General features: G+C 36.9%; 1 protein-coding gene across 1 annotated transcript; it reads left to right on the forward strand.

Moving 5' to 3' along the window:
- Positions 1-14,572: 14,572 nt before the first annotated feature.
- Positions 14,573-20,720, forward strand: LOC142229261 (uncharacterized). The gene is made up of 4 exons (XM_075299794.1): positions 14,573-15,147; positions 15,232-15,471; positions 15,576-15,777; positions 20,188-20,720. Exons 1-4 carry the CDS (start codon positions 14,631-14,633, stop codon positions 20,630-20,632), a joined length of 1,404 nt encoding a protein of 467 aa, XP_075155909.1. The 5' UTR covers positions 14,573-14,630; the 3' UTR covers positions 20,633-20,720.
- Positions 20,721-25,780: the final 5,060 nt, after the last annotated feature.

The raw sequence follows: 25,780 nt of genomic DNA on the forward strand, positions 1-25,780 counted from the left end.
CTCAAAATTTAAGTCGGCTAATGCACTAGGGTGGAACACAATGTTAGTAAAAAAACATGGGAAACATTTAAATCTGAAGCAATTTTAAGGAAACTTTGCAAAAGTTTATTTATGATTTATCGCTCGATATATATGTATTATAAGTTTAGGAAAATTAGAGTCATTTTTACAATTTTGCGACTAAGCAGTGGCGATTTTACAAGGAAATTGTTGGTATTTTGACCATTTTTGTCGAAATCAGAAAAACATATATATGGGAGCTATATCTAAATCTGAACCGATTTCAACCAAATTTGGCACGCATAGCAACAATGCTAATTATACTCTCTGTGCAAAATTTCAACTAAATCGGTGTTAAAAATTGGCCTCTGTGGTCATATGAGTATAAATCGGGCGAAAGCTATATATGGGAGATATATCTAAATCTGAACCGATTTCAACCAAATTTGGCACGCATAGCTACAATGCTAATTCTACTCCCTGTGCAAAATTTCAACTAAATCGGAGCAAAAAATTGGCCTCTGTGGTCATATGAGTGTAAATCGGGCGAAAGCTATATATGGGAGATATATCCAAATCTGAACCGATTTCAACCAAATTTGGCACGCATAGTTTCAATGCTAATTCTACTCCCTGTGCAAAATTTCAACTAAATCGGAGTTAAAAATTGGCATCTGTGGTCATATGAGTGTAAATCGGGCGAAAGCTATATATGGGAGATATATCCAAATCTGAACCGATGTCAACCAAATTTGGCACGCATAGTTACAATGCTAATTCTACTCCCTGTGCAAAATTTCAACCAAATCGGAGTTAAAAATTGGCCTCTTTGGGCAAATGAGTGTAAATCGGGCGAAAGCTATATATGAGAGCTATATCTAAATCTGAACCGATTTGGCTGGTATTTTGCAAGTTTTTCGAGACCCATAAAATATTCGGATGTACGGAATTTGAGGAAGATCGGTTGATATACACGCCAATTATGACCAGATCGGCGAAAAATATATATGGCAGCTATATCTAAATCTGAACCGATTTTTTCCAAAATCAATAGGGATCGTCTTTGAGCCGAAACAGGACCCTATACCAAATTTTAGGACAATCGGACTAAAACTGCGAGCTGTACTTTGCACACAAAAATACATCAACAGACAGACAGACAGACAGACAGACAGACAGACGGACAGACGGACAGACAGACAGACGGACATCGCTAAATCGACTCAGAATTTAATTCTAAGCCGATCCGTATACTAAAAGGTTGGTCTATGATTACCCCTTCTTGGCGTTACATACAAATGCACAAACTTATTATACCCTGTACCACAGTAGTGGTGAAGGGTATAAATATGGGAAACATTTAAATCTTAAGCAATTTTAAGGAAACTTCGCAAAAGTTTATTTATGATTTATCGCTCGATATATATGTATTAGAAGTTTAGGAAAATTAGAGTCATTTTTACAACTTTTCGACTAAGCAGTGGCGATTTTACAAGGAAAATGTTGGTATTTTGACCATTTTTGTCGAAATCAGAAAAACTTATATATGGGAACTATATCTAAATCAGAACCGATTTCAATCAAATTTGGCACACATGACTATATTATTAATTGTAGTGCCAAATTTCAACCAAATTGGGTCAAAACTCTGGTTTTTAGGACCATATAAGTCCATATCGGGCGAAAGATATATATGGGAGCTATATCTAAATTTGAACCGATTTCAATCAAATTTTGCACACTTAACTATACTACTAATTGTACTCCTAGTGCATAATTTCAACCAAATTCGGCCAAAAATCTGGCTTCTGGGGCCATATAAGTCCATATCGGGCGAAAGATATATATGGGAGCTATATCTAAATCTGAACCGATTTCAATCAAATTTTGCACACTTGAATATACGACTAAGTGTTATGTTTGTACAAAATTTCAAGCAAATCGGTATAAAACTCTGGCTGCTGGGTCCATATTAGTGCATATCGGGCGAAAGATATATATGGGAACTATATCTAAATCTGAACCGAATTCTTCCAAAATCAATAGGGTTCTATTCTGACCCAAATGAGGAACATGTGCCAAATTTGAAGGCGATTGGACTTAAATTGCGACCTAGACTTTGATCACAAAAATGTGTTCACAGACAGACGGACGAACTGACAGACGGACATGGTTATATCGACTCAATTACCCACCCTGAGCATTATTGCCAAATACACCTTGTGTCTATCTCGTCTCCTTCTGGGTGTTACAAACATATGCACTAACTTATAATACCCTGTTCCACAGTGTGGCGCAGGGTATAATAAAATGTTGACAAAATTTTCTATAGAATTAACATTTTGACAAAATTTTCTTAAGAAATAAAATTTTGACAAAATTTCCTGTGGAAATAAAATCTTTCAAATAAATAAAATTTTGACAAAATTTTCTATAGAAATAAGATTTTGACAAAATTTTCGATAGAAATAAAATATTGACAAATTTTCTATAGAAATAAAATGTTGACAAAAGTTTCTATAGAAATAAAATTTTGATAAAATTTTCTACAGAAATAAAATTTTAACAAAATTTTCTATACAAATACAATTTTGACAAAATTTTTTATAAGAATAATATTTTTTGTTTTGTTTGTTATTATTGTTGGTTTATTCTTCAATGATTATTGTTGTATTTGATTCCAGCTTAAAACCAAGCATTGACTAAACTACAAGTGTAGCTTAACCAACAGAGGAAAATAATGCTTGTCAAATTTATTTGGGCAAAGCCCTATAGACAGCTAGATGGTTGGATGTACAGCTGTTTCGGAAGTACCACATTCTTCATCAGCATCCTCTATTGTTGGTTAAGCTACACTTGTAGTTTAGTCAATGCATGGTTTTAAGCTGAAATAAAAAACAACAATAAAAATAAAATCTTCATGTCCAATTAGCTCGCATTTAAAATTGTAATTAATGTAAAGTAATTGATTTGGACGAAAAACCAGCCTGCGTTGATATCAGGCTGACATAAAAATAAAAATAAAATTTTGACAAAATGTTCTATGGAAATAACATTTTGACAAAATTTTCTATGGAAATAACATTTTGAAAAAATTTTCTATGGAAATATAATTTTGCAGATATTTTTATGAAAATGAAAATTGATAAAATTTTCTATAGAAATAAAATTTGGCAAACTTTCCTATAGAAATAAAAATTTGACGTAATTTTCTGTAGAAATAAAATTTTTACAAAATTTTTTATAGAAATAAAAATTTGACAAAATTTTCTTTAGAAATAATATTTTGATATTATTATATTTTAATAAAATTTTCTATATAATTCAATTTTGACAACATTTTCTACAGAAATAAAAATTTGACAAAATTTTCTATAGAAATAAAATTTTGGCAAAATTTTCTAAAGAAATAAAATTTATATTTGTTGTTTTGATCTCAGCTTAAAAACCATTGCGTTGACTAAACTGCAAGAGTAGATTAACCAACTGAGGAAAATAATGTTTATCAAATTTATTTGGGCAAAGCCGTATTTTGACAAAATATTGTAGACAACTAAAATATTGACAAAATTTTCTATAGAAATAGAATTTTGACAAAATTTTCTATGGAAAAAGAATTTTGACAAAATTTTCTATAGAAATACAATCTTGACAAAATTTTCTATAGAAATAAAATTTTGACAAAAATTTCTATAGAAATAAAATTTTGAAAAAATTTTCTATAGAAATTAAATTTTGACAGAATTTTCTTTAGAAATAAAATGTTGACAAAATTTTCTATAGAAATAACATTTTGAAGAAATTTTCTATAGTAATAAAATTTTGAAAAAATTTTCTATAGAAATAAAATGTTGACAGAATTTTCGATAGAAATAAAATTTTGACAGAATTTTAGATAGAAATAAAATTTTGACAAAATTTTATATAATAATAGAGAATAAGAAATAATTTCTGTAGAAATAAAATTTTACAAAATAGCATGTTTTTAAGTTTTTTTTTTTTTTTTGGTAAAATTTTGTGAAAATTTTCATAGATGTTATTAAAAGAGATCTATCACACTGGTCATAATCGATTTAAGCTGTAATGTGACGTAATAATTTATTTCGTTGAAAAGATAAATACTCCTAATGCCAAAGAGGCCAAACTTTTATTTTTTTATTTTTTATTTTTCGTGATTTCGATAAATTTAATAACATTTTCCAAGACAATAAAAAATCCCAGAAAATTAATTACTCAGCTCGAACACACATCCCCAAAAGCAATACCCTATATGCTCTAGTGTATTTCTGCAATAAATCTTGTGCATTGCAAAATGTTCCCAGATAATTTTCAATTCGTCCACTTCTTACATTCCGAAAAGAATGTGTGTGTAAGGATGTTAGCAGTGGAAAATGCTCTCTGGAAATGATTATAATCATAAATAACTTAAAAGTCATTTTCCAATGAAATTACACCATTGTTCATCTGGCGATTGTGATGTTGAGCTTCAGATGAATAGAGTATGGATAATGGCATAGATGCTCTTTATTATGATCTTATATGGTATGGCCAGGTATTATCTTTGGTAAGTATATATACAGGGTTTTGATATAAGACATAAGAACACATTGCTATAATTCAATAAACATTTATTATGCTGTCTACGTCTACGTTTACCTGGAAACTTTGGCGAGAATGTGAATTACTTATTGATTTGCAATAATTGAAAAGGCAATCGAATAGCCAACGTTAAAGTAGTCGAGTAAGTGAGTACACGTAGAAAAATATTGAGTGCATATAAACGATTGTGAAGCCCCAATTTAATGACACAAAATATACTCAATAGCAGAAAGTGCTTGAATATAATGGCATTTTAATTAAAATTATGTTAATAATATTTTATTAATAATAAATTTAAAAGTCTTTACATCCTGAACTATGAGAAAGGTCCCATATCTTTACAACAGCTGACGACATAAATAAGTGGTGTCTTTTGCCAATATTCTCAGGCCCACGATCTGAGTTAGGTTAGGTTAGGTTAGGTTAGGTTATGTGGCAGCCCGATGTATCAGGCTCACTTAGACTATTCAGTCCATTGTATGTATACCACAGTGGTGAACTTCTCTGTTATCACTGAGTGCTGCCCGATTCCATGTTAAGCTCAATTACAAGGGACCTCCTTTTTATAGCCGAGTCCGAACGGCGTTCCACATTCCAGTGAAACCACTTACACACAAAAAAAAATTTTTCTGATTCAATCACGAAATTAATTGATCCAATTATTTTTTTAATTGAAATGTCTTCAATCACAGAAATGATAGTATCAATTAAAAAATTAATTGAAGGTCAATTAAAAATTAATTGATCCAATTAAAAAATTAATTGGTACTATTAATTTTTGTGATTGATTTTTGTTTCAATTAAAAAATTTGTTGATTCAATTAAATTTTTAATTGAATATTTTTTAAAACTCAATTAAAATTTTAATTGGAAAAATTTTCGTGAAATTTTTTTCTGTGTAGAGAAGCTTTGAAACCCTCAGAAATGTCACCAGCATTACTGAGGTGGGATAATCCACCGCTGAAAAACTTTTTGGTGTTCGGTCGTATCAGGAATCGAACCCACGACCTTGTGTATGCAAGGCGGACATGCTAACCATTGCACCACGGTGACTCCCATACCCATAGGTCCATGTTTTGGTGTAGCCCCCATATCGACCGATGTCCCGATTTTGCTTCTTGGGCGCCTAGAAACTGTATTTTCTATCCAATTTGATTGAAATTGGAAATCTAGAGATATTTTGGGACCATAAAGAGGTGTGTCGAAAATGGTCCGTATCGGTCGGTGTGTCGCAAATGGTTTGGTATAGCCCCCATATAGACCGATCTCCCGATTTTGCTTGTTGGGCGTCTATAAACTGTATTTTCTATCCGATTTGCTTGAAATTGAAAATCTAGAGGTATTTTAGGACCAGGTTAGTAGGTTAGGTTAGGTGACAGCCCGATGTATCAGGCTCACTTAGACTATTCAGTCCATTGTGATACCACATTGGTGAACTTCTCTCTTATCACTGAGTGCTGCCCGATTCCATGTTAAGCTCAATGACAAGGGACCTCCTTTTTATAGCCGAGTCCGAACGGCGTTCCACATTGCAGTGAAACCACTTAGAGAAGCTTTGAAACCCTCAGAAATGTCACCAGCATTACTGAGGTGGGATAATCCACCGCTGAAAAACGTTTTGGTGTTCGGTCGAAGCAGGAATTGAACCCACGACCTTGTGTATGCAAGGCGGGCATGCTAACCATTGCACCACGGTGACCATAAAGAGGTGTGTCGAAAATGGTCCGTATCGGTCAATGTTTTGGTATAGTCGCCATATTGACCGATCTCCCGATTTTTATTTTTGGGCTTCTATAAACTGTATTTATTACCCGATTTGCCTGAAATTGAAAATCTTGAGGTATTTGGGACCCCAAATATGTGTGCCGAAATTGAGGTGTATCGGTCCATTTTTTGGTATAACCCCCTTATAGACCGATCTCTCGATTTTACTTCTTGGGCGTCTAGAGACTATATTTTCTAAGCGATTTGCTTGAAATTGAAATTGAGGTATTTTAAGACCACAAATAGGTGTGTCGCAAATGATGTCTATTGGTCCATATTTTGGTGTAGCCCCCCCATATAGACCGATATACCGACTTTATTTCTTGGGCTTCTAGAATCCGTAGTTTTTATTCAATTTGTCGGAAATTAGAAATATAGACGTATCTTAGGATCATAAAGAGGTGTGTCGAAAATGGTCCGTAGCGGTCCGTGTTTTGGTATAGCCCCTATTCAGACTGATCTCTCGATTTTACTTTTTAGGCTTCTAGAATTCGTAGTTTTCATCCAATTCGTTTGAAAGTGGGATTCTAGAGGTATTTGAGGAATATTAAGAGGTGGTGAATATTGGTCCATGTTTTGGTATAGATCTAACTCCCGAATTTATTTCTAGGACTTCTGGAATCCGGCTGACCTATATATGGTGTGTCGACCCATACTTTAGTATAGCCTGCACATAGGCCGATCTGCAGATTTAACTACTTGGGCTTCTAGAAACCGCAGTTGTTATCCGATTTGCACAAAAATGTAAATATACTGGAATTTTAAACCCTCAAAAATATGTATCGCATTTATTTTTACCGGTCCATTTGGCACGGCATCAATATAGACCGATTTAACTTCTTGAGGGTGCACCCAAAGAAAAAATATTTTCCTCCGGAATGAAATTTTAGACAAACGAAATTCCCCTTCCGTATAAAGTATTTTCGTTTAGAGCAAACTAATCCGAATTTTTGATAGCTTCATTACACTAGTTTACAAAATAAAATTTTTTCATATACATTTGATGAGATGTGTATTTTGATTTGCTGAATTCGAAAAAACATTTAAAAAAAATTTTTATGGAACATTTTTTGAGATATTCCGTTACTTTTAGTTTTTCGCTCTTTTTTCACTAAACAAATTATATCTCGAGCTAGAAATGCACAATTATATTGTTGTTGATATTTCAATGAAAGGTATTGAAATGACAAATAATCGTGTATAATTGGATTTCTGAGTGGTTCAGTGAGTTAAGTGGTTGAATATATTAATGTAAAAAGGGCAAATTTTCAAAAAATTATCTTTTACAGTGGCCTTATTCCGCCGGAAAAGTACAAACCATTGAAAAAAAATTCTCTCCATGGTCGTGTAGACAGATAGACGGACATCTTTATATCATCTTAGAATTTCTCCCTGATCAATAATACATATACCTTATGTAGTCATAAATTGATATTTCGATGTACAATGGCAAATTTATTATACTGCCATCACCATTCTATGGTGATGGGTATAAAAAAAATATATAAAACTTCTCTCTTCCCCCTTTCATTAATATGAATTGCAATAAGCCATAATGAATCTGCATCAAATCTTATGTTACAAAAACTTTTTCTTTTCCATTGTTCTATGTTCTTTTCGCATTCTCTTTTGTTTGTTTGTGAAAGAATGATCCCTATTTGTCTTACAACATGCATCCTGCATCAAGCTCCTTATGCTTGAGTAATTTCACAAAAACAAAAAAAATTATATTTCTATAAAATTTTCCCCACAAAACTTTTTCGCTATCACAAAGATCTAGCTGAGGATATCTTGTCCTATATTATCTACAATGGCTTTGGAATGGTGGTAAACTTTGGCAAGTGTTGATATTATAATTGCTTTACAAATTGGATCTTTTCATTTTTGCTCTCATTTGTTTTTTTTTTGTTCTTCGATTTGTAGGAAATACTGGTGCAGAAGAAAAGTTTTCGGCAGCATATTGCCAAAATTGTAGGCTTACCATAAACTAATTGGCCTTATGCTTTTTACTGTTGAATTGCTGTTAATGTAACAATTGGCCTTTTTCTTTCATCTATGGTTTAGTGTCTGGATATGCTGGTGTACAGCTTGTCCTAAATGCAAAAGTTTCTGTGCTCTTCGCAGCTGGGGGGATATTATATAAAGGAAAGCGATAATTTAATAGATTTTTGAATATTTTTGTTTTCTAACAATAAAGTAGAAGTTTTTCATAAAAGCAATAAAAATTGAAGCATTGTGTTAAAAGGCTTTAAAGTATTTTCCAAAAATTTCAAAGTTTTGCACAATTTTCAATTAAAGTTATAATCCAGAATTTTTAGTATGGTATCTGAAACAAGTATATATGGCCAATAGTTTGGCCAGGACGAGTTTTATATAACAGGTTGGCTGACATGTCCCCGGTCTAACAAAGAAAAACACATTTCTTTTGTCAAAATTCGTTGTTATTATTCAATATAGTTCCCTTCAAGAGCGATACAACGACCTTCCAATTTTTTGATACCATTTTGGTAGTACTCCTTCGGTTTTGCCTCAGTTTCGGCGATCACCTCTTCATTGCAGCCAAATTTTTTCCCTGCGAGCATCCTTTTGAGGTCTGAGAACAAGAAAAAGTCGCTGGGGGCCAGATCTGAAGCATACGGTGGGTGGGGAAGCAATTCGAAGCCCAATTCATGAATTTTTGCCATCGTTCTCAATGACTTGTGGCACGGTGCATTGTCTTGGTGGAACAACACTTTTTTCTTTTTCATATGGGGCCGTTTTGCCGCGATTACGACCTTCAAACGCTCCAATAACTCGATATAATAGTCACTGTTGATGGTTTTTCCCTTCTCAAGATAATCGATAAAAATTATTCCATGCGCATCCCAAAAAACAGAGGCCATTATTTTGCCATCAGTCTTTTGAGTCTTTCCACGCTTCGGAGACGGATCACCGGTCGCTGTCAACTCAGCCGACTGTCTATTGGACTCAGGAGTGTAGTGATGGAGCCATGTTTCATCCATTGCCACATATTGACGGAAAAACTCGGGTGTATTACGAGTTAACAGTTGGTCAAATGTGAGCTCGCGCGGCACCCATTTTGCACAGAGCTTCCGCATATCCAAATATTGATGAATGATATGACCAACACGTTCTTTTTATATCTTTAAGGCATCTGCTATCTCGATCAACTTGATTTTACGGCCATTCAAAATCATTTTGTGGATTTTTTTTCATGTTTTCGTCGGTAACCACCTCTTTCGGGCGTCCACTGCGTTCACCGCCCTCCGTGCTCATTTCACCACGTTTGAATTTTGCATACCAATCAATTATTGTTGATTTCCCTGGGGCAGAGTCCGGAAACTCATTATCAAGCCCAGTTTTTGCTTCCGCCGTATTTTTTTTTTCCCTTCAGAAAACAGTATTTTATCAAAACACGAAATTCCTTTTTTTCCATTTATTTTCACAATAACAAAGTTGCTTCACATAAGACGCTCTATCTCACAAACTAATTAACTTACAGATGTCAAATTTTGACACGAATCATTTGAAGGTTGGTACTATATAAAAATAATATGCATTTAATACTAGCGACGCCATCTATGTGTCAGACCGGTGACTTATCAGCCAACCTGTTACATGCCGCCATGGAGCACATTTGAATACTTCCTAGATATGAAACTTCACGACGTTTATTAGTAAGTACTTAGAAAAAAATTCGTAGTTTAACTAACGCTAAATTTAACTTGTTTTTATTGCAAAAAATTAATTGGTTGTAGTTAAACATTATTATTTATTGCACAGAATGCAGGCTCCCCTACTGTGCAAACATTTTCTCTCACTGAAGAATCTTCCTCAATTCGCCACAAGCAAAACCGTTGTTCGCGGTGAACGTTCATCTGACATTCGAATACGATTCCTCTGTCGCATGTACTTGTGTCCAAATCGCAAATCTTCCAAAAGAGGAATATATCATTCCTTTGGAAGAAGTTTAAATGGACTGTATGCACTTTCGTAAAAGATTCTTCGGTAATTCTGCCCACGCATTCAATCGTTCGTATCAGCGTTCATCTGACATTGTTGTTGTTGTTGTAACAGTTTATTGTGATTTCATCCATTTTATGTTATACGCTTTGCTACTTCAGCTTGTGGCCAGATCGAGAAACTCTGCGACTAAGGTGGGGTGTGTCCAGAGTGATCTGGCGGTAAGCCGGGTTGGTTTAGATGGGCAAGAGGAAAGATGACGCGTGTCGTGTGGCCCTTGGTTGGAAATTGGACATACGTCAGCTACGCTGCAATCAATCACCGAAGCGGCTGCACTTGCTTGATATTAATTGGGCTAAAACTACCCTAGTCTGCCGAGAACAGGATTAACCTTGTAGCTTCTCACCGCTTCAGCTACAATATCCTCATGAATCCTGTTCAAACGTGCCTGGTACGCTGTTTGATCTAGAGGCTCTCTTTTGTAGCGCTGGATCTCGCGCTCTAGATGATGTATCTCAACCCTTACGTTCCTGGGTGGTGGTTGTGTATCCAGGAGATGGTGGTTTGTATGGTTACTGCGATAACAACCCAGGAGATACTACTTTGACAAAAATATATAATAGTGTCTTCGCACAGGGATGATCTTTGTCTCCACATAAAGGTGATACAGGGGTATGCTGCGGAGACACCCAGCCGCAGTTCTAAGGGCAGCGTTCTGGCAGGTCTGTATGTTATTCCATTGCGTGTCACTAGTCTGCGATGTCCACACTGGAGCTGTATTATAGGTAGTTAACAAGGTTTCTTTATCCGCACCCCAAGTAATGCCGGCAAGTGACTTGAGGACCTTGTGTCTACCACGGAGCTTATTACAAATTGCAGTGGCATGGGACGAGCTGAAAAGGCTGTCGAACGTGACCCCAAGAATCTTGGGGTAATTTGTGGTCGGAATTATTTCGCCATCGACACTAATATTTAACTGCCTGCGTATTCTGCCGTCCATGTAATGAATAGTGTGGCTGAGGATTTGGTTGGGGATATCCTCTAGTTTCTCGCAGTGAAATAACTGGTAAGATTAGCGATATAGACGTTTAAACGATCGCAGATGTCATCAACATTGGTCCCAGATGCCAAGATTGTACAATCGTCTGCGTATGATACAATCTCGACGCCGTCTGGAGGGTGTGGAATAGGCAGAGGTTAAACAGTTCCGGCGATACCACCCCACCCTGGCGAACTCCCTGGTTCACTCTACGGGGTCTTGATTTTCTATCCCTAAATTCCACATACGACTAGCGTCAACGCTTGGTGCCAGCCGGTAGGGACGTGTTCTCTATGTGCTCGAAAAGTCTGGCATGGTTGACCGTATCGAATGCCTTCGATAGGTCAAGCGCCACGAGTACCATCCTGTGACACGGCCTGGGCTGATTGAGTCCTCTATTTATAAATGCTGAAATGGCATGCAAACCCGTTGTCGTACTGTGTACTTTGCGGAATCCATGTTGATGATTAGCATTCTCCACAAGGCTGGGGAGGAGTAGTGCCTCAATTGTCTTGGCTACTGGCGCGAGAAGGGAAATCGGTCTGCACGATTCACCCTTGCTCGAGTCTTTGCCTTGTTTCAGTAGCGGAACCACCTTACCCATTTTCCAGACATCGGGTATAATGAGCGATTGGAGTGAATTGAGGAGTCTGGTCAAGCACTCAACTCCCAGTATTCCCAGATGCTTCAGCATTAGCATAGAGATTACGTCAGGACCCAGCGCTTTGGATGGTTTCGCGCTGTTGATGACATCGGTAACTTCGACAATGATTAATTTTGGTGTGTCATCGGCTCGGATACCACGGATGTGACGAATGGCTCTCCTTTTCGCTCTATCACTCTCAGGGAGCTCGACAAACAGTTGGTTGATTAATGTGGCGCCCCTCTTCGGATCAATCACTGTCATGTCGCATAAGGTGACTGAAATACCATCATTCCTAGTAGCGGGGTTCATCTCTAGTACATTGCTTCAGGTGCTTTAGCCAAGTGTTCCGCTTGTGCTCGTCGACTATCTTACTAATCTCTAGATTCAGTTCCCTGATTCTAGGATCAGCAGAGTTTGCACGACGGCGTTCATCACGCTTGTCTGCGAGTCCCGACGCTTCGACTGGGAAGTAGGGCCTCACTTGGGCAATTTGACCAGCTGGAATGAAGCGAGCGGCTGCTGCGTTGATTATGTCCCCGAATGCCCTCTGGGCAACATGAACGTGGGAGGGGGAGAGGAGTTCACTGAAGCGGCGATCTGTGTATTCTCTGAAGCTTTCTTTTGGTTAATAAACGTCCGACGTTCAGAGGTTTTGAAATCGGAGGGTCGGTTAATGGTAAGAATTATGGGGAGGTGATCTGATGCCAGGATACGTCATTTATCAGATGGGGCGACGCTAAAGATATATCTCGCGAACTGCTGCAATCACCCATAATTCTCGTGGGGCCAAAATGTAAAAATGATTAAAAATTTTCTATAGAAATAAAATTTTGAGAAAATTTTATATAGAAATAATATTTTGACAAAATTTTCTATAGAAATACAATTTTGACAAAATTTTCTATAGATATAAAATTTTGACAACGTTTTCTATAGAAATAAGACTTTGACAAAATTTTCTATAGAAATAAAAATTTGAGAAATTTTCTATAGAAATAAAATTTTTAAAAATTTTTCTATAGAAATAACTTTCTGACACATTTTTTACAGGAATAAAATTTTCTATAGAAATGAAATGTTCACTAAATTTTCTATAGAAATAAAATTTTGAGAAAATTTTCTATAGAAATAAAATTTTGACAAAATTTTGTGTAGAAATATTTGTTAGATAGATTTGTGGTATTATTTTCTTCAAATTTTGGTAGATTATTTTTGGCACGAGTGGTAACCGTTGTTACACCACATTGTTAAAAATCAAGCTTTGCCGGCTTCTAATTTCCTGCTAAAGACCCCCAAAATGTAAAAATGATTGAAAATTGTGTTGAGTAAAAAAGTAAGTGTTCCTACTTCGCAAAATATTAGGAAAAAACCTACATGTAGGGAATTTCCCCTACTTCTGGCAACACTGGTGGTCAGATCCCGAGAACAAGATTAACATTGTACTGCTTCTCACAGCTTCACCTACAGTATCCTAATGAACCCTATTCAGACCTGCTGTTATGCTGCCCGATCTAGAGGCTCTCTTTTGCAGCGCTGGATCTCGCGCTCTATATAATTTAGATCAATCCTTACATTTCGTACATGGCGGTTGTCTGTCCGTAATGGTGGTGGTCTCTAGGATCTTGAATATTGGTCTCCACATAAAGGTGATCCAGGGGTATACTGCGGAGACATCCTGTCGCAGTTCTAAAGGTAGCATTCTGGCCACACTGGCCTGCATAGTTTATAACTGACTTATAGGTAGTTAACAGGTTTCTTTGCCGACACCATAAATGTTGCCGGTAAGCGACTTGAAGACCTAGTCTCTACCGCTTATTACAAATTGCAGTAGCATGGGCAGACGACTTAAAAAAAGGTCAATCTTGCCTTAATTTTGTAGTAGGAGTTATCTCGCCATCGACTCTGACATCCAACTGCTTGCGTAAATGGACGTACGTCGTCCACGCTGAGGATTTGGTGGCAGATATAACCAAAATTGTAGCAGTTAAATAAATCGTAAGATCAACAACAAATGTTTAATCGATCTCAGATATCATCAACAGTAAGCCCGGATTCTATGATTAACAATCGTCCGCATATGGTACAATATCAACGCAGTCAGGAGGGGCTGGAATAAAAAAGGTTGAGGTTCAACAGTGCCAGAGATATCACCTCTACCCTCTCGGAACTGTATGTTTCAGTTTATGGAGTTTTGACCGATAATTTAGAAGCAACGTTTGCTTCCTGCCGGTAGGGACGTATTTTCGATGTCCTCGATAGTCTGGCATGTTTGACCATATCAAATGCCTCCGATAGATCGAGCGATATGAGGACCGTTCTATGAGAGAGCTTGGACTGATTGAATCCTTTATTTATATATGCTGAGATTACATGCAAAACTGCCGTGGTGCTAGGTAATTTAGGGAATCCATTTTGATGGTTTGATGTGTGCTGGTCTAAAATTTCGTTGGAAGGAAAGAATTATAGTGTCGGGTACATTTAGTCAAATATCACCCAATGGAGGAATTTAACTTCACTCACAAAAAAAAAAAAAAATATTATGTGAAGTATGACGAAAATTGTTTATTATAGTTAAATGTCAATAATTTTTCAAAACTATAGTTTTCAATATTCCTAAACATGTCTGAAAATAAAACGGGTCGCATAAAAATAACCTTCGATAAAAAGGAGTTAAAAGCTCGCGCATTTAAATTCACTTATAGAGAGGCCCGAAGACATGTGGGAGATTTGTATAAAACTCTAGTACAAGAACTTTTGGAAGATGGATGTTTGATAACGGCAAAATATTTTGAATTATTGGTCAGCAAGGAAAATGACTATTATGTCAAACATGTAATACGCGATCGAGTTCAAGACTATCCTGAATTACTTATGTCTCTCTATGACAATTGCAAAATGGCAGAGAGATCAGCTGTCTTGAAACAATGTGAAGGCATGGTGGTAACATTCAATAGGCTCTATCAAATTTTGGCACTTCTGGATAAGCCACAATATTCACAAAAATTCAATTGGTTAAGAAAGGATGTCTATGAAATTGTGATTAAAATCTGTTCGAAATTGGGCAAGGATATGAGAAATGTCGATAAGCCTATGGCACAAATTTATTTGAGATATGCTAACTTCTTAAGCTCCGCTAGTATGTTTGAAATTTTAGATAGCCTTAAATCGTATTTTTAGTTACAATCCATTTGTGTTTCCCTCTTCCTCTAAATTTTCACAGATGAATCCTTATCTCAATCCATGGCATACTATGAACTGGCAATGCATTTGGCTGAAACCAATAAATGGCTTATTGACACCATGAATCCTGATGCTATCGGCAATTCATTGAGGTACTTGCACAACATGGTGGCTGACCATTATGTGGATGCTCTTTTGAATTTTGCCAAAACTATTGCCACCAATGATTATTTGCAGGCCGTTGCATTATGCCGTAAAGCCGTATGCGTTCTAACTAAAGGTAAGTTGCGCTCGGTTGGCTGTTGCAATCACAACTGGTGGGGCGTCTGGGTAATTGAATTTTTGTCTAGCACGGCTTATTATCATTTGAAAAATGTTCTGCAGTTGGGCGAAACGTTGGAAATTTGCATCAATTTGTCAATGCTCAGTTGCACATGGTTGAGTTTTATATTGAGGGAGCAGCGGACTACAATATGGCTTTTAGCATATTGGCCAATATCGATGCGGATATGAAAAAGATCGATCACAAGCACTATGACAAATTGGCATTGCGTTTATATCTGAATAAGGGAATATGCTATACCAAGTAAGTGAATGGAAAAAAAATTAATTTGGAGGTGGGGGGAGTTTGGAGAGAGTTACAATTGAAAGAGCCAACTAGAAATAAATTTAAAGGAAAAACATTCGTAATAGTTTTTAAACTGGTTATTACTTAATACTTACTTCTGTATATACCGATACTGAAAATGTAGTTTACAAAAATGAAAAATTTTCAATTGAAATTAAATACATACAAAACTCGAAAAAAATTCTAAAAAAACGAAGAAATATATATGGACTTTGTATTGAAAGGTGAAGGAAATTTTCGGGATGTAAACTAAAGACGATTTCTTGATGCGTATTTTGTTAACCACAAATTCCTAAACTTCTTCTTTTATGGCTGTTTTTGATTTGAAATCCGGTATCAATTTTCCGTACAAAATACTGACCACGATGGGGGAGAACATAGGTTAAGTTAGGTATTATGGCAGCCTGATATTTCAGGCTCACTTAGGCTACTCAGTCCATTGTGATACCACAGTAGTTAACTTCTCTCTTATCACTGAGTGCTGCTCGATTCTATGTTAAGTTCAATGGCAAGGGACCTCCTTTTTTATAGCCGAGTCCGAACGGCGTTTTACAATGCTGCGAAACGACTTTGAAACACCCACAAATGTCACCAGCATTACTGAGAGGAGATAATCCATCGCTGAAAAACTATTTGATGTTCGGTCGAGGCAAGGCGGGCATGCTAACCATTGCACCACGGTGGCTCCCTCGGGGAGGACATAAAACTCAACCAACTCGGGGAGGACATAAAACTCACCAACTTGGTGCTTTCTGGCATTTTCATTTAGTGCTTTTGGTGCTTTTTTCAATTTGAACATTATTAAGTTTAATTGACGATATTTATACCCTGCGCCACACTGTGGAACAAGGTATTATAAGTTAGTACATATGTTTGTAACATCCAGAAGGAGACGAGATAGACACATGATGTCTTTGGCAATAATGCTCAGAGTGGGTCCCTGAGTCGATATAACCATGTCCGTCTGTCCGACCGTCCGTCCGTCCGTCTGTCTGTGAACACATTTTTGTGATCAAAGTCTAGGTCGCAATTTAAGTCCAATCGCCTTCAAATTTAGCACATGTTCCTAACTTGGGTCAGAATAGAACCCTATTGATTTTGGAAGAAATCGGTTCAGATTTAGATATAGCTCCCATATATATCTTTCGCCCGATATGCACTTATATGGACCCAGAAGCCAGAGTTTTATCCCGATTAGCTTGAAATTTTGCACAAGGAGTACAATTGGTAGTATAGTCATGTGTGCCAAATTTGATTGAAATCGGTTCAGATGTAGATATAGCTTCCATATATATTTTTCGCCCGATATGGGCTTATATGGCCCCAGAAGCCAGAGTTTTGGCCCAATTTGGTTGAAATTTTGCACTAGGAGTACAATTAGTAATATAGGTAAAATGGTCAAAATACCTACATTGCCACTGCTTAGTCGAAAAGTTGTAAAAAATGACTCTAATTTTCCTAAACTTCTAATACATATATATAGAGCGATAAATCATAAATAAACTTTTGCGAAGTTTCCTTAAAATTGCTTCAGATTTAAATGTTTCTAATATTTTTATACCCTGCGCCACACTGTGGAACAGGGTATTATTAGTTAGTGCATATGTTTGTAACACCCAGAAGGAGACGAGATAGACACATGGTGTCTTTGGCAATATTGCTCAGGGTGGGTCCCTGAGTCGATATAACCATGTCCATCTGTCCGTCCGTCCGTCCGTCCATCCGTCCGTCTGTCTGTGAACACATTTTTGTGATCAAAGTCTAGGTCGCAATTTAAGTCCGATCGTCTTCAAATTTGGCACGTGTTTCTAATTTGGGTCAGAATAGAACCCTATTGATTTTGGAAGAAATCGGTTCAGATTTAGATGTAGCTGCCATATATATCTTTCGCCCGATATGTACTAATATTGACCCAGCAGCCAGAGTTTTATACCGATTTGCTTGAAATTTTGTACAAACATAACACTTAGTCGTATAGTCAAGAGAACAAAATTTGATTGAAATCGGTTCAGATTTAGATATAGCTCCCATATATATCTTTCGCCCGATATGGACTTATATGGCCCCAGATGCCAGATTTTTGGCCGAATTTGGTTGAAATTTTGCACTAGAAGTACAATTAGTAGTATAGTCAAGTGTGCAAAATTTGATTGAAATCGGGTCAGATTTACATATAGCTCCCATATATATCTTTCGCCCGATATGCACTTATATGGACCCAGAAGCCAGAGTTTTATCCCGATTAGCTTGAAATTTTGCACAAGGAGTACAATTGGTAGTATTGTCATGTGTGCCAAATTTGATTGAAATCGGTTCAGATTTAGATATAGCTTCCATATATATTTTTCGCCCGATATGCACTTATATGGCCCCAGAAGCCAGAGTTTTGGCCCAATTTGGTTGAAATTTTGCACTAGTAGTACAATTAGTAATATAGTCATGTGTGCCAAATTTGATTGAAATCGGTTCAGTTTTAGATATAGCTCCCATATATATGTTTTTCTGATTTCGACAAAAATGGTCAAAATACCAAACGTTTCCTTGTTAAATAAGCAGTGGCGATGGTCGAAAAGTTGTAAAAATGACTCTAATTTTCCTAAACTTCAATTACATATATATCGATCGATAAATCATAAATAAACTTTTGCGAAGTTTCCTTAAAATTGCTTCAGATTTAAATGTTTCCCTTATTTTTTTACTAAAATTGTGTTCCACCCTAGTGCATTAGCCAACTTAAATTTTGAGTCTATAGACTTTGTAAAAGTCTATCAAATTCTGTCCAGATCGAGTGATATTTAAATGTATGTATTTGGGACAAACCTTTATATATAGCACCCAACACATTTGACGGATGTGATATGGTATCGAAAATTTTGATCTACAAAGTGGTGCAGGGTATAATATAGTCGGCCCCGCCCGACTTTAGACTTTCCTTACTTGTTTTTCATACAAAAAGTCGGATTAGATTTTCAAAAGCTTAAACTCAACTACATTGCCAAATGTAGAATTTGATTGTTATTATATGCGGCCGCTCTTAGAAGAGCAAATTTCATCCGATCCTGTTGAAATTTGGTACGTCATGTTATTACATAACCTAACTATCATGCAAAAATTTAAACCATATGAACCGATTCACGGATTTGCCTCCTGGAAGAGCAATCCTCTTCATGATGTTAGTATATGTCCCCTAACAACCATGCAAAAATTGGTTTATATCGATCCATATTTATACCTAGCATCCATATAGCCGATACCCAGGGAGTAGAATTAACATTATAAATATGCACACCGAATTTGGTTGAAATCGGTTCAGATTTAGATATAGCTTCCATATATATTTACAGTCATATGACCACTGTATATCAAAATGTCCTTCCGATTTACTTAAAATTGCGCACAGGAAATGGAAATAATATTTTTACTATACATGTCAAAGTTAGTTGAAAAAGGCCAGATTTAAATGCAGCTGACATATATATTTTTCGTCCGATACGCACTTATATAGCCTCAGAGGTCATACTTTCACTCCGATTTACTTAAAGTGTTGCACAGAGAGTTAGACAAACATACACATGCCAAATTTGGTCAAAATCGGTTCAGGTTTTGATATAACTCTCATATATATATTTCGCCCGATTTAGATTCATATAACCACGAAGCCAAAGTTTCAAATCGTCACTGTTTAGTCAAAAACTCGCAAAAATGATTCAAATTTACCTTTACTCCATACGCAGAGAAGAAACATGATTGTCACAATCATATTTGCAGAGAAAAATAATATGATAGGAGCTATTTTTGCTGCGACCATGTAACATTTTTAGATGCAACCATGTTGGCTCTGTGAACATGGTTCTAAGAAACATATAATTGTCCTCATCTAAAATGTTATTATATTGTTTGAATGAAAAGACAATGGTCACGATTTAAAATGTTATGGTATTCATTCAAAATGTTTTTCTTCTAGTTAAAAGAACATGGTCACAACCTAAAATGTTTTGATGTTTATGAAAAAACATTTTTCATCGTCGAAAAAAGGATCCCATTGGGTAATAATTTGGTGTACAAAGTCAGTATATGGCTTTTAACTACCATATATGAATTGGTCCATATCGATCCACAATTCTATATAGACTGACTAACAAAGATTCCATATTCACAGAAGACAATGTTAAAAACGCTTTTAGATATCTTGACATTGGCAACTACTACCTTAAACCAAGTAATTCGCTTGTAAATGACAACCTTTAGTGGGTGGATACATAAGATTTGACCTGGCAGAATTTTCGGCCGTATATACACCCTACATATATAGATCAATTTAAAATAAATCTTTTTCTTACTAGTAATAAAATGCCTGTTTTATTTCAGACTTGGTTTAAGGGATAATGCCATGGACAATTTGCAACATGCCTTACAGCTATCCCAGAAGCTACAATCAAAGTCAGATGAAGCGTTAGCCTACATGAATATGGGAAAATTATATCTACAGGAGGGAGCCCAAGAACGTATCTATGCCAAAAATGCATTTTCAAATGCACAACTTTTATATGAAAAGTTAGGCGATCGAATAAACCGACAGAAATGCATTTACCTAACAGCTCAGGTTACTACAGCCGGTCTGTTTCCATTGTTTTTGGATTTAATGAAGCAAAGTGAGAAAACTGGTAATTTATTCCATTTACGTCGTTGGCAATATCAGCTAAAACCATTTTGGGAACCAGAGAATTTTGAGGATGAAGGAAATGATGAGCTAACATGTTTGTTGAAAGAGTTTGTACGAAAACCTAAAGCCAAGGATTTGTTGCATATTTAAATGCATTTTTATTTCCAATTGAATTTAGAATTTTAAAATTGTTGAATAAAATTGTATTTTGAAATTATAAATTTAAATGGTTTAATAATTCTTTGGTTTTGTTCCTTGAATATGGTCGGCGGACTCTTTAACCAAGTTTTCATTTTATCCTGTGGTGTGACTGCTGCCATTGCCTTTGCCACTACTGATGATTGTAGTGTTGATGAGTATGGTTAACCAGCATCATTCTCTTATCTAAACAGGCTAAATGATACTACTTTTACTTCAGTGAGTGACATTACTTTCAACAAAAATGCGAGAGGTAGTATGATTATTTTTGGGCAAAATTTAAAATGATGGCTATCGATCTATAGACAAAAAAATTCGGAAACGGTAAAATTTTCATCGAGTACACCAACAACTTGGACCATATTGATATCAATGAAGGTAGCCCCATAAGTAAAAAGGTTTTCCAATAAGAGGTTTTTCGAGTTATCTGTTTTTTTTTTATTTTCAACAAACAGGCAGACGGACATCTGTATCCTCTGTCTGTCTCAAAATGCATCAGCGATTAAAGGGTGATACGGTCAAAATTTGGTCAAGGGAAAACACGTGTAAATCGGTGAAATCGTTTATTTAAAAAAATAAATTTATTTTTCAAGTTCAATTAGTATAAAATTCAGGAAAATATTCAGTCAGGCTTTCGCTTTTCCAAATCCGAATTGCTGGGCCTCACGCTTGACACCTGCCATCAGATTTTGTACAGCCACCTGCTGCTCGTCCTTAGCAGTTTGTTTGGTCTTCTTTAGGTTCCGCTTGACAATAGCCCAGTATTTCTCAATTGGGCGGAGCTCTGGCGTGTTGGGAGGGTTCTTGTCCTTGGGAACCACCTGCACGTTGTTGGCGGCGTACCACTCCATGGCCTTTTTACCGTAATGGAAAGATGCCAAATCCGGCCAAAACAGTACGGAACAACCGTGTTTCTTCAGGAAAGGCAGTAGACTTTTATTCAAACACTCTTTCACGTAAATTTCTTGGCCCTCGTATTTTGTTTATCATCGCGATTTGGAGTCACTACCTTCTTGTAAGTCGATAGTCCGGCTCGTTTTTTGGCTCGATGCACGGTTGTAGACGATACACCCAACTTATTTGCGGCATCTCGGAGAGAGAGGTTAGGGTTTCGCTTGAAACTACCGGCAACTCTCTTTGTCGTCTCAGCGCCTTCCGGTTTTCGATTTCCCCCCGATCCAGACTTCCTGGCCGTCGGCAAACGTTCCCCAAACACTTTAATTACATTTGTAACGGTTGATTTGGCAACTTTTAGCGATTTTGCCAGCTTTGCGTGCGAGTAGCTCGGATTTTCGCGATGCGCGAGCAAAATTTTGATACGCTGCTCTTCTTGCTTGGACGGCATTTTGACAACTGAAGAGTGAATTCCAAAATCAAAAAAAGGAGCAACATTCTACACACACACACCTTCAAAATGAGGGGTGTTCAGGTTTTTAAATGCAAAATTGAAAGAAATACGTCAAGTTTATATTGACCAAATTTTGACCGTATCACCCTTTATGTATAAATACTTTGTATAGTCGGAAATCGGTACCAATGAAATTTTGTCAGGAGAAAACACAAAAAAAAACTCCATTAAAAAGCGACTTGGCAGAATTCTAACCAAGACAACAAATTATGATATGCTCCTCTATGGAGGTGCAAACGTGACTTGAAATTGCGGTGATGTCGTGCTGTCAACAAATAACTGTCGTGTGTGGAATGAGTGACGAACAACAGATTGGCGGATAAGTCCCCGGTCTGACACATAGATGGCGTCGCTAGTATTAAATGCATATTATTTTTATATAGTACCAACCTTCAAATGATTCGTGTCAAATTAGTTTGTGAGATAGAGCGTCTTTTGTGAAGCAATTTTTGTTATTGTGAAAAAAATGGAAAAAAAGGAATTTCGTGTTTTGTTTCTACTGTTTTCTGAAGGGAAAAAATACGGTGGAAGCAAAAACTTGGCTTGATAGTGACTTTCCGGACTCTGCCCCAGGGTAATCAACAATAATTGATTGGTATGCAAAATTCAAGTGTGGTGAAATGAGCACGGAGGACGGTGAATGCACTGGACGCCCGAAAGAGGTGGTTACCGACGAAAACATCAAAATAAATCCACAAAATGATTTTGAATGACCGTAAAATGAAGTTGATCGAGCCTCTGCCTCTGCTATGCTTGTTGGTTATATCATTCATCAATATTTGGATATGCGGAAGCTCTGTGCAAAATGGGTGCCGCGCTAGCTCACATTTGACCACAAACAACAACGTGTTGATGATTCTGAGCGGTGTTTGCAGCTGTTAACTCGTAATACACCCGAGTTTTTCCGTCGATATGTGACAATGGATGAAACATGGCTCCATCACTACAATTCTGAGTCCAATCGACAGTCGGCAGAGTGGACAGCGACCGGTGAACCGTCTCCGAAGCGTGGAAAGACTCAAAAGTCCGCTGACAAAGTAATGGCCTCTGTTTTTTGGGATGCGCATGGAATAATTTTTATTGATTATCTTGAGAAGGGGAAAACCATCAACAGTGACTATTATATGACGTTATTGGAGCGTTTGAAGGTCGAAATCGCGGCAAAACGGTCCCATATGAAGAAGAAAAAGTGTTGTTGCACCAAGACAACGCACCGTGCCACAAGTCATTGAGAATGATGGAAAAAATTCATGAAGTGGGCTTCGAATTATTTCCCCACCCACCGTATTCTCCAGATCTGGCCCCCAGCGACTTTTTCTTGTTCTCAGACCTCAAAAGGATGCTCGCAGGGAAAAAATTTGGCTGCAATGAAGAGGTGATCGCTGAAACTGAGGCCTATTTTGAGGCAAAACCGAAGGAGTACTACCAAAATGGTATCAAAAAATTGGAAGGTCGTTATAATCGTTGTATCGCTCTTGAAGAGAACTATGTTGAATAATGAAAACGAATTTTGACAAAAAAATGTGTTTTTCTTTGTTAGACCGGGGACTTATCAGCCAACCTGTTAGTATTTATTCATGAGCATAAATAACAAATATCCGAAAAATACGCTCACTATAATACTCACGTTCACGAATTGAGTTTACTTACAATGCCGGATGAAACTACACAAGTTTGTTTACATTTTTAGTCTATCCCATGATGTAAAAAATATATTAAAGCTCTCGATTTTAATTATGCTCATGTTTTCGGTTGGAATCACCAGGAAAATTTCTCAGCTAATTTTGGGATTGACCATATAGCTAATAGGTTAGGTTAGGCTAACAAGAGGAGGATAACAGAAGGTTGCCCTCTCTCTTGCCGACTGACATAACCAAAGCCAGTATTCGGTTTGTTGTGTGCTCTAACTTCTTCTTTGCATCGTACCTTTCTTTTATTCCAGGAACTCTGTGTCCCCAACGAATTCTCTAATTAGTATCAAAGCAGGGCCAGATCTGAAATCATCTCTTCACCGATAGAGTTCACTCTTTGCCTATTAAAGGCAGGGAAGCGACATCAACCTCAAATCCCGCCCTTCTTACCTATTAAAGACAGGGAAGCGACATCAACCTCAAATCACGCCCTTCTTGCACTATCTTCTGTTGCTCCTATTCGGCACAGATGTACTCTCAATTATTCCCACGGCCCCTCTGACTGTCGTCCTACTCTGCTTGAGTAGTTTCCCTACCGCTTGTTACATTGGTCTACATACCTTTACGTGTCTCCAGTACCCACTCATCCAACTCGGCTCGCATTTTTATCACCAGTTCATTTGCCATTACGTTTCCTGTTATTCCGGCATGTCCCGGCTCCCATATGAAGCAGAACCTGCCGTATTCCGATGGCAATGCTGTTCCATTAGCGATCGAACCACATTGTCTGCTATTGTCTTCATTGCCCTCTGACAGTCTGTGAAATAATTCACGTTTTGTGCCCTCGTGTTATTTCGGGGCGATTTAGGTTAGGTTAGGTGGCAGCCCGATGTATCAGGCTCACTTAGACTATTCAGTCCATTGTGATACCACATTGGTGAACTTCTCTCTTATCACTGAGTGCTGCCCGATTCCATGTTAAGCTCAATGACAAGGAACCTCCTTTTTATACCCGAGTCCGAACGGCGTTCCACATTGCAGTGAAATCACTTAGAGAAGTTTTGAAATCTCAGAAATGTCACCAGCATTACTGAGGTGGGGTAATCCACCGCTGAAAAACTTTTTGGTGTTCGGTCGAAGCAGGAATACAACCCACGACCTTGTGTATGTAAGGCGGGCTTGCTAACCATTGCACCACGGTGGCTCCCATTTAACATATTCCGTTGTGACATGCATTTCTGCTAGCAGGATTTTGCTGTGGTCCGGTAATTGGAATAGGATCTGGGTGTCCGGCAGTTATTTCCCTGTCACATTCTCCTGGGACCAATTCTCTGGCGTCAGAATGTCATATTCTGCAGCTACGGCCACCTCAGGTATACGATCACCCACCGTCTCCCCTATTATTCTTTGATGGTCCGTTATGTTTCGTGTTTCCGTTCATTCTCCCAACATCTTCAATGTCATCGCAGCCACAGTTTAGGTTACACACAAAAAATTTTTTTCTGATTCAATCACGAAATTAATTGATCCAATTAATTTTTTAATTGAAATGTCTTCAATCACAGAAATGATAGTATCAATTAAAAAATTAATTGATCCAATTAAATATTTAATTGATACTATTAATTTGTGTGATTGATTTTTATTTCAATTAAAAAATTTGTTGAATCAATTAAATTTTTAATTGAATATTTTTTAAAACTCAATTAAGATTTTAATTGGAAAAATTTTCGTCAAATTTTTTTCTGTGTAAGTTAGATATAGTTGCAGCCCGATATTTCGACTTACTTAGACTATTCACAGGTGAACTTCTCTCTTATCACTGAATACTGCCCGATTTCATGTTTAGCTCAAAGACAAGGAACCTCAGTTCTATAGTCGAGACTGAACGGCTAACTAACATTTCTTTTTAAAAGCATTCCGGGATCATCCATCATCAGTTTTTTTTCCACTTCCGATGAAGTTCCGTATTGGTATTCGTTATTATTATTTTTAAAATTTCGATAATACTGTGAGTAGTAAAATGTTCATTACTGGTTATGCTCAAACGAAACGCATGCA

The sequence above is a fragment of the Haematobia irritans genome, chromosome 3 (genome assembly GCF_050003625.1).
Source record: "Haematobia irritans isolate KBUSLIRL chromosome 3, ASM5000362v1, whole genome shotgun sequence".
In the NCBI taxonomy this organism is placed as follows: Eukaryota; Metazoa; Arthropoda; class Insecta; order Diptera; family Muscidae; genus Haematobia; species Haematobia irritans.

Bases quoted from the DNA above. Each gene is read 5' to 3' on its own strand.
- LOC142229261 (XM_075299794.1), top strand. From the start codon at position 14,631: ATGTCTGAAAATAAAACGGGTCGCATAAAAATAACCTTCGATAAAAAG. The intron at 15,148-15,231 runs GTATGTTTGAAA...AAATTTTCACAG, and splicing joins TAACTTCTTAAGCTCCGCTA to ATGAATCCTTATCTCAATCC. The intron at 15,472-15,575 runs GTAAGTTGCGCT...AATGTTCTGCAG, and splicing joins CGTATGCGTTCTAACTAAAG to TTGGGCGAAACGTTGGAAAT.